Raw genomic sequence first — 10,655 nt, forward strand, 5'->3', positions numbered from 1 at the left:
AAGGCTTTCTGCTGCTGACAGATCTTATCGGTGGGTATATTGGTGTTAATTAGGGATGAGCGATTCCACTTCGGATGAAACATCCAAAGTCGATTCGCAAAAAACGTTGTTCTAATACTGTACAGAGCAGGAGCTCCGTACAGTATTAGAATGTATTGGCTCCGCTGAGCCGAAGTTATTGCTTCCCTAAGTCTCGCGAGACTTCGCATAACTTCATAAATTAATTTGTACTGTAAAAAATATATATTTCCCGAACTCGGGTTCGGTTCCAAGTTAAGCAATAACTTTGGCTCATCGGAACCAATACATTCTAATACTGTACGGAGCTCCTGCTACGTACAGTATTAGAACAATGTTTTTTGCAAATCGACTTTGGATGTTTCATCCAATGTCGATTCGCTCATCCCTAGTGTTAATGATCCTGATCCCTACACTCCAGGTTAAAGCTTATGCACAGGAACGTATTTTCTTCTGTGTCCGTTCCGTATGTGGAACCATTAATTTCAATGGGTCCGCAAAAAAATAAAAAAGACAGAAGTCATGTAACGGTTGTAACACGGCAAGGCACAGATTAAACTAATTAGGACAGTGCTGTCTGTATGGTCAATGTCAATTGCCCGACAACACCACATAGCCAATACAGACCTTGTATAAACTTGTAGTGCTAATTAGTTTGATAAGAGTATTCTGCGCAGTACTCAACCGCAGCGCAGCCGCGTCACAGCCATGCAGTGTGGTCTTACCCTAACCACTTCTACAGGTAGTACGGCATTCCTGCTGTAGAAAAGAGTAGAACATCATAGGGCTCTATAGGCTCTGACACGGAGCTTACAGTGCAGCCAGGTCACATATAGATGGGTTCTCCCCTCAGTACATTTCATTACTACATCCCTGCCTATAGCGATGCAGACTGCGCAGTACCCAGTGGAGCCGCCTGTGTACCAGTCACCCTATACCAGCCTCTTCCTGCAGACTGCACAGTGCCCAGACCTGTGTACCACTCACCCTATACCAGCCTCTTCCTGCAGACTGTACAGTGCCCAAACCCGTGTACCACTCACCCTATACCAGTCTCTTCCTGCAAACTACAGTGCCCGGACCTGTGTGCCAGTCACCCTATACCAGTCTCTTCCTGCAGACTGCACAGTGCCCGGACCTGTGTACCAGTCACCCTATACCAGTCTCTTCCTGCAGACTGCACAGTGCCCGGACCTGTGTACCAGTCACCCTATACCAGTCTCTTCCTGCAGACTGCACAGTGCCCGGACCTGTGTACCAGTCACCCTATACCAGTCTCTTTCTGCAGACTGCACAGTGCCTGGACCTGTGTGCCAGTCACCCTATACCGGTCTCTTCCTGCAGACTGCACAGTGCCCGGACCTGTGTGCCAGTCACCCTATACCAGTCTCTTCCTGCAGACTGCGCAGTGCCCGGACCTGTATGCCAGTCACCCTATACCAGTCTCTTCCTGCAGACTGCACAGTGCCCGGACCTGTATGCCAGTCACCCTATACCGGTCTCTTCCTGCAGACTGCACAGTGCCCGGACCTGTATGCCAGTCACCCTATACCGGTCTCTTCCTGCAGACTGCACAGTGCCCGGACCTGTGTGCCAGTCACCCTATACCAGTCTCTTCCTGCAGACTGCACAGTGCCCGGACCTGTGTGCCAGTCACCCTATACCGGTCTCTTCCTGCAGACTGCAAAGTGCCCGGACCTGTGTGCCACTCACCCTATACCAGTCTCTTCCTGCAGACTGCACAGTGCCCAGACCTGTGTACCAGTCACCCTATACCTGTCTCTTCCTGCAGACTGCACAGTGCCCGGTCCTGTGTGCCACTCACCCTATACCAGTCTATTCCTGAAGACTGCACAGTGCCCGGACCTGTGTGCCAGTCACCCTATACCAGTCTCTTCCTGCAGACTGCACAGTATCTGAGGTAGGAACACCGGGACCTGTGTGCCAGTCACCATACCAACCAGTCTCTGCCTGCAGATTGCAGACTTCCTGTTGTCAGCTCGGCAGTGTGCCGGACCAATGGAAGGATACGAGGTGTCGCTGGAGGACGGACAGGCGGCCGCCTCCTCCCGGAGTGATACCGCTGTCCCGGGCCTGCATGCTTCTAGCGGAGTCTGCGGCTAAGTCAACCACGGCTCTTGTGGAGGTGACCTAATGGCGCAGACCTCACAGACCCTGCTGATAAATCTCCCTCCCCGGACCGGACTCCTCCCTCACAGAGTCTGCGCCGCCCCGGCCAAAGTGCAGCGTGCGCAACACAGCCACAGGGCGTCTGCTGACGGGAGTCTCGCTACAGCCGGGGTTACACGGGGTGCCTGAGACTGCGCTCATAGTACGCGGTGATATCAGGGTGCATCTAGCTGTATACAGTATACCTCACAGCTGGGGTTGCCAACTTTCCTAACGAAAAATACTGACCAACACACAGAGTTGGGGCCGTGGCTTAACAAGGGGTGTTAACCCGTCAATATGTTATAAGGTGCTCCCAGTATTAATAATGTCCCCATTAGTGTCCCCCAGTAATAGTAATGCCTCCATTACTGCACCTCAGTAACATTAATGCCCCAATTAGTTCTCCCTAACATTCATAATGCATCCATTAGCGTCCCCCAGAATTAATCCTGCCTGTTAGTGCCCACTGCCCCCAGTAATAGTAATGCCCCTATTAGTGCTCCCCAGTAATAGTAATGCCCCTATTAGTGCTCCCCAGTAATAGTAATGCCTCCATTAGTGCCCCCAGTAATACTAATGCCTCCATTAGTGCCCCCAGTAATAGTAATGCCCCTATTAGTGCTCCCCAGTAATATTAATGCACTAAATTACTGTCCCCCAGTAATAGTAATGCCTCCATTAGTGCCCCCCAGTAATACTAATGCCTCCATTAGTGCCCCCAGTAATACTAATGCCTCCATTAGTGCCCCCAGTAATACTAATGCCTTCATTAGTGCCCCCCAGTAATACTAATGCCTCCATTAGTGCCCCCCAGAATTATTAATGCCCCCATTAGCACCTCCCAGAACTAATAATGCCCCCATTAGCACCCTCAAAATTAATAGTGCCCCTATTAGTGCAACCATTATTAGTAATGTCCCTATTAGTGCCCCCAGAATTAATAATTCCCCAATTAGTGCCCCCAATAATATGCCCCCCCCAGAATTAATAATGCCCTTATTAGATCCCCCAGTAATATTAATGCCCCCATTAGTTCCCTCTAGTAATAGTAATGCCCCCATCAGTGCCCCCAGTAATAGTAATATTCCCATTAGTCCCCCCCCCCCCAAAAAAAAATTATAATGCCCCCCATTAGTGCCCCCAGGAATAATCATGCCCCTATTAGTGCCCACCAGAATACACTTTATGGTCATTGGCATTAAGCTGTCCCCAATGGGGTTCACAATCTAAGTTCCCTATCAGTATGTGAGTGTGGGAGGAAACATGTTGGAGGAAACATGTTGTCCTTGGTCGGATTCGAACCCAACACTGTAAGTCACCAGTGCTAACCACTGAGCCACTGTGCTGCCTCCATTAGTGCCCCCCAGTAATAGTAATGCCCCCATTAGTGCTTCCCAGAATTAATAATGCCCCCATTAGTGCCTCCCAGAATTAATAATGCCCCCATTAGTGCCCCCAATAATAGTAATACCTCCATTAGTGACCCCCAGTAATAGTCGTGCCCCCCAGAAATAATAATGCCCCCATTAGTGCCCCTCAGTAATAGTAATGCCCCCATTAGTGCCTCCTTGAATTAATAATGCCCTCATTAGTGCCCCCAGTAATAGTAATACCTCCATTAGTGATCCCCAGTAATAGTCGTGCCCCCCATTAGTGCTCCCAGAATTAATAATGCCCCCATTAGTGCTCCTCAGTAATATTAAAGCCCCCATTAGTGCTCCCCAGTAATAGTAATGCCCCCATTAGTGCCTCCCAGAATTAATAATGCCCCATTAGTGCCCCCAGTAATAGTAATACCTCCATTAGTGACCCCCAGTAATAGTCGTGCCCCCCAGAAATAATAATGCCCCCATTAGTGCCCCACAGTAATAGTAATGCCCCCATTAGTGCCTCCCAGAATTAATAGTGCCCCCAGTGATAGTAATACCTCCATTAGTGCCCCCTAGTAATAGTCATGCCCCCATTAGTGCCCCCCAGAATTTATAATGCCCCATTAGTGCCCCCAGAATTAATAATGCCCCCATTAGTGCCCCCAGAAATAGTAATACCCCCATTATTGCCCTCCTGTAATAGTCATGCCCCCATTAGTGCCCCCCAAAATTATTAATGCCCCCATTAGTACCCTGCAGTAATAGTATTGCCCCCATTAGCGCCCCCTAGAATTAATAATACCTTCATTTGGCGCCCCCCAGTAATAGTAATGCCCCCATTAGTGCTTCCCAGAATGACTAATGCCCCCATTTGTGTCCCCCAAAATTATTATTGCCCCCTTCTCTGCTTGTGCAAAAACCAAAATAAAAACTCACCATCCATTTGATCACAACGCTGTGAACACTCATTGCTGACTGAAAGCTCAGGACAGGACCTGCGAGGTGTCATCATGCTGGAGCGCAGGTCCTCCCCTGAGCTTCCAGTGAGCAGCGGAAAAACAAAGAAATTTTGGCAATAGTAATAGTAACATAGTACATAAGGCCGAAAAAAGACATTTGTCCATCCAGTTCGGCCTGTCATCCTGCAAGTTGATCCAGAGGAAGGCAAAAAAACCCTGTGAGGTAGAAGCCAATTTTCCTCACTTTAGGGGAATAAAAATTCCTTCCCGACTCTCCAATCAGGCAATCAGAATAACTCCCTGGATCAACGATCTCTCTCTAGTAGCTATAGCCTATAATATTATTACGCTCCAGAAATACATCCAGGCCCCTCTTGAATTCCTTTATTGTACTCACCATCACAACCTCCTCAGTCAGAGAGTTCCATAGTCTCACTGCTCTTACCGTAAAGAATCCTCTTCTATGTTTGTGTACAAACCTTCTTTCCTCCAGACGCAGAGGATGTCCCCTCGTCACAGTCACCGTCCTGGGAATGAATAGATGATGGGATAGATCCAGGGCCGGTTCTAGGTGAAATGGGGCCCTGGGGCGAAAAACAATAAGGGGCCCCCCCATGACACTTGATGATTTTTACAGAAGAAACTGTATATTTTGGGGCACAGTGTAGAGGTATACTGTATATTGTGTGGCACAGTGTAGCGGTATACTGTATATTGTGGGGCACAGTGTAGAGGTATACTGTATATTGTGGGGTACAGTGTAGAGGTATACTGTATATTGTGTGGCACAGTGTAGCGGTATACTGTATATTGTGTGGCACAGTGTAGCGGTATACTGTATATTGTGTGGCACAGTGTAGAGGTATACTGTATATTGTGGGGTACAGTGTAGAGGTATACTGTATATTGTGTGGCACAGTGTAGCGGTATACTGTATATTGTGTGGCACAGTGTAGCGGTATACTGTATATTGTGTGGCACAGTGTAGAGGTATACTGTATATTGTGTGGCACAGTGTAGCGGTATACTGTACATTGTGGGGCACAGTGTAGAGGTATACTGTATATTGTGTGGCACAGTGTAGAGGTATACTGTATATTGTGTGGCACGGTGTAGCAGTATACTGTATAACAAACATATTTTGCCCCCCAAAATGTACCAGTATAAAATGCCCGATATATAGTGCGCCAGTAGATGCCCTCAGTGTCCCCCATAATTTGTAAGCATAAAATACCCCTTCTCAGTGCCCCCGTAGTAGTCCTCTCCCCCCTTCCCCATAGTACCCACCACAATGTGTCCCAGTATAAAATGCCCCTATACAGAGCCCCCATATAAAATAACCGTTCTTTGTGGCCTCAGTAGATGCGCCTATAGTGCCACCAATAATGTGCCAGTAAGAAGTCCCCCCATAAATGTCCCCCAATAATGTGCCAGTGAAATGTGCCCTCATAGATGCCCCTTAATCATGTGCCAGTAGCCTCAGCCCCCCATTAACATGTGCCAGTAGCCATAGGCGCGCCCCTATCATGTGCCAGTAGCCATAGGGCCCCCCTATCATGTGCCAGTAGCCATAGGCGGCCCCCCATGAACATGTGCCAGTAGCCATAGGTGGCCCCCCATGAACATGTGCCAGTAGCCATAGGCGGCCCCCCTATCATGTGCCACTAGCCATAGGGCCCCCCCTACCCTATCATGTGCCACTAGCCATAGGGCCCCCCCTATCATTTGCCAGTAGCCATCAGTATTGTACAGAAAAAAAAAAAAAAAAGGAAAAAATCCCTATACTTACCTCCTTGGCAGCGATGCAGGCCTCTTCCAGCCTGTGTCCCGCGCTGTGCACGGCTCAGGCGGCGCGATGACGTCATCACGCCGCCTGCACCGGCCTCTGATAGCAGGGCTCCAGACTAAAAAAAATACCTAGTAGCCGTTGGCTCCTGAACTGAAAAATTTAGAAGCCAAATTAAATTTTTAGTCGCCAAATTGAAACCGAGTGAAAATTTTGGTATCGTGACAACGCTACGCCGATCAGATCGGCGTAGGGTTGTTTCAATACCAAAATTTTGATTCGCTTTCGTCACCATAAAAAAGTATTGCGATACTCAATACCTCGCAAAAAAGCCATGTGCATTTCGCATTTAATGAAATGTTCGGCCCAGTCCTATCCTATTTTTTGGGGTGACAAGGTGACTAAAAAATGGCGAATGCTCACCACATAGGAGATATTTCTTAATAATTTAATAGTTTGGACTTTTCGGACGCAGCGCTATGTAATATGTTTATTTATTGTATATATTTTTTATATGTAAAATTGGGAAAGGGGGGATTTAAACTTAATATTTTAGAGTACTTTCACACTAATGTTTTTCTTTTCCGGCATAGAGTTCCGTCACAGGGGCTCTATACCGGAAAAGAACTGATCAGGCATATCCCCATGCATTCTGAATGGAGAGCAATCCGTCCAGGATGCATCAGGATGTCTTCAGTTCAGTAATTTTGACTGATCAGGCAAAAGAGAAAACCGTAGCATGCTACGGTTTTATCTCCGGCGAAAAAAACTGAAGACTTGCCTGAATACCGGATCTGGCATTTTTCCCATAGGAATGTATTAGTGCCAGATCCGGCATTCAAAATACCGGAATGCAGGATCCGTCCTTCCGGTCTGCGCATGCCGGTAAAAAGATACAAGGTGGATCCGTCTGTCCGCATGACAAGCGGAGACATGGATTCATTCTTGCAATGCATTTGTGAGACGGATCCGCATCCGGATGCATCTCATAAATGCTTTCAGTCACATCAAGATCGGCGGATCTGGCAGGCAGTTCCAACGACGGAACTGCTTGTCGGATCACACTACCGCAAGTGTGAAAGTAGCCTTAGTGTTTGTGTTTTATTTTTACTTACTATTAGCCCCCTTAGGGGCTGGAACCCTTGTCCTATTCACCGTTAGGCCCCTTTCACAGTGCACCCCCCCCCAGTATAATAAACATTGAGTGCGCCCCCCCCCAGTATAATAAACATTGAGTGCGCCCCCAGTATAATAAACATTGAGTGCCCCCCCCAGTATAATAAACATTGAGTGCGCCCCCACCAGTATAATAAACATTGAGTGCGCCCCCACCAGTATAATAAACATTAAGTGCGCCCCCCCCAGTATAATAAACATTGAGTGCCCCCCCAGTATAATAAACATTGAGTGCCCCCCCCAGTATAATAAACATTGAGTGCCCCCCAGTATAATAAACATTGAGTGCCCCCCCCCAGTATAATAAACATTGAGTGCCCCCCCAGTATAATAAACATTCAGTGCCCCCACCAGTATAATAAACATTGAGTGCGCCCCCACCAGTATAATAAACATTAAGTGCGCCCCCCCCAGTATAATAAACATTGAGTGCCCCCCCAGTATAATAAACATTGAGTGCCCCCCCAGTATAATAAACATTGAGTGCCCCCCAGTATAATAAACATTGAGTGCCCCCCCCAGTATAATAAACATTGAGTGCCCCCCCAGTATAATAAACATTCAGTGCCCCCCCCAGTATAATAAACATTCAGTGCCCCCCCCCTAGTATAATATACATTGGTGGCACAGTGGGCAGTGCCAATGAGGGTTAAAAAAATAAATAAAAAATTAACAGACCTCCACCAATTGATCACGCAGCTGCTGGTCTCCTGTTCTTTCTTTAGGACCTGTCAAAGGACCTGTGGTGACATCACTGTGGTCATCACATGGTACATCATATGATCCATTACCATGGTAATGGACCATGTGATTAGCTCAGTGACGTCACCACAGGTCCTGAAGCAAGACCAGGAGACCGGCAGCTGCGCGATCAATTGGTGGAGGTGAGTTAATTTTTTATTTATTTTTTTAACCCTCATTGGCACTGCCCACTGCGCCACCAATGTTTATTATACTGGGGGGGGGGCCTCACTCAATGTTTATTAAACTGGGGGGGGCCGCACTCAATGTTTATTATACTGGGGGGGGGGGCGTACTGCGCCACCAATGTTAATACAAATGCAGGAGGTGGGTGCCGGAGTGAAATAGCCAGCACCCGACCTCTATGATAGGGGGCTGCGATCAGCGGCAGTTAACCCCTAAGGTGCCGCTCCCTGTCATAGAAGTCGGGTGCCGGCTATTTGATTCCGGCACCCGACTCCTGTATTTGTATTACAGGTCAGTTTTCATCATTGGTGGCGCAGTGGCCACAGCCCCTCCCCTCCTCCTCCCATGTCTCTTCTTATTGGCGGAGGCGACAGCAGCAGCACAGGGGGGAGGGAGAGAGCCCGCCCCCCCCCGCCCCTGCCCCCTCCTCTATGGAAGCGCTGACGCCGTCCCTGCCTATAGTTAGTTGCGGGCCGGCGCGGGGGGCCCGGGGGCAATTGCCCCCCTTGCCTCTATGGAAGCGCCGGCCCTGGATAGATCTCTGTACTGACCCTGATATATTTATACATATTAATTAGCTCTCCCCTCAGTCGTCTTTTTTCTAAAGTGAATAACCCTAATTTTGATAATCTTTCAGGGTACTGTAGTTGCCCCATTTCAGTTATTACTTTAGTTGCCCTCCTCTGGACCCTCTCCAGCTCTGCTATGTCTGCTTTGTTCACTGGAGCCCAGAACTGTACACAGTACTCCATGTGTGGTCTGACTAATGATTTGTAAAGTGGTAGGGCTATGTTCTTATCACGGGCATCTGTGCCCCTTTTGATGCAACCCATTATATTATTTGCCTTGGCAGCAGCTGCCTGACACTGTTTTTTTGCAGCTTAGTTTGCTGTTTATTAAAATTCCTAGATCTTTTTCCATGTCAGTGTTACCGAGTGTTTTACCATTTAATAAGTACGGGTGACTTGCATTATTCCTTCCCATGTGCATAACTTTACATTTATCAGTGTTAAACCTCATCTGTCACTTATCTGCCCAATCCTCCAATCTATCCAGATCCCTCTGTAGTAGTATACTGTCCTCATCAGTGTTAATTACTTTACACAGTTTGGTGTCATCTGCGAAAATTGATATTTTACTGTGCAAGCCTTCTACAAGATCATTAATAAATATATTGAAGAGAATCGGGCCCAATACTGACCCCTGAGGTACCCCACTAGTGACAGTGACCTAATCTGAGTGTGTACCGTTAATAACCACCCTCTGTTTTCTATCACTGAGCCAGTTACTTACCCACTTACAGACGTTTTCTCCCAGTCCGAGCATTCTCATTTTATATACTAACCTTTTATGTGGTACAGTGTCAAATGCTTTGGAGAAGTCCATATATACGACATCCATTGATTCGCCACTGTCAAGTCTAGAACTTACCTCCTCATAGAAACTGATTAAATTTTTTGACATGACCGATCCCTCACGAAGCCATGCTGATATGGCGTTATTTGCTTATTTCCGTTAAGATGCTCTAACATAGCATCTCTCAGAAAACCTTCAAACAGTTTACCCACAACAGATGTTAAACTTACCGGCCTATAGTTTCCAGGCTCTGTTTTTGGCCCCTTTTTGAATATTGGCACCACATTTGCCATGCGCCAATCCTGTGGGACATTCCCTGTCAATATAGAGTCTGCAAATATCAGAAATAAGGGTCTGGCTATGACATTACTTAATTCCCTTAGGATACGGGGGTGTATGCCATCCGGTCCTTGCGATTTGTCTATTTTAATATTTTTAAGTCGCTGTTGCACTTCTTCCTGGGTCAGACAGGACACTTTTAATGGGGAATTTATTTTTACATTCTGCATGTCATCTGGCAGTTTATTTTCCTCAGTGAATACATTGGAGAAAAAAAATATTTAACAGCTTTGCTTTCTCCTCGTCGTTCTCTGCGACTCCCCCCTCATTACTCTTTAACGGGCCGGCAACTTCAGATTTATACTTTTTAACATTTATATAATTGAAGAACATTTTAGGGTTAGTTTTACTCTCTTTGGCAATTAATCTCTTGGTCTCTAGTTTGGCCGCTTTTATTTGTTTTTTTACATGTTCTATTTTTTTCCTTATAGTTTTTCAGTGCTTCCGTGCTACCTTCCTGTTTTATATGCTTTCTTTTTGTCATTTATTGCTTTCTTTACAGTTCTGTTTATCCACATTGGTTTCTTTTTGTTCCTTAACCTTTTATTCCCA

General features: G+C 46.9%; 1 protein-coding gene across 1 annotated transcript in view; it reads right to left on the reverse strand.

Annotated features, from left to right (window-relative positions):
- LOC122927827 (phytanoyl-CoA dioxygenase, peroxisomal-like) overlaps positions 1 to 2,237 on the reverse strand; it is a 43,484-nt gene extending 41,247 nt beyond the window's left edge. The window contains exon 1 of the mRNA XM_044280087.1: positions 2,050 to 2,237. Coding sequence (XP_044136022.1) covers positions 2,050 to 2,118 — 69 coding nt within the window. The 5' untranslated portion in view covers positions 2,119 to 2,237. The remainder of the gene's footprint in view (positions 1 to 2,049) is intronic.
- Positions 2,238 to 10,655: the final 8,418 nt, after the last annotated feature.

The sequence above is a fragment of the Bufo gargarizans genome, chromosome 2 (genome assembly GCF_014858855.1).
Source record: "Bufo gargarizans isolate SCDJY-AF-19 chromosome 2, ASM1485885v1, whole genome shotgun sequence".
In the NCBI taxonomy this organism is placed as follows: Eukaryota; Metazoa; Chordata; class Amphibia; order Anura; family Bufonidae; genus Bufo; species Bufo gargarizans.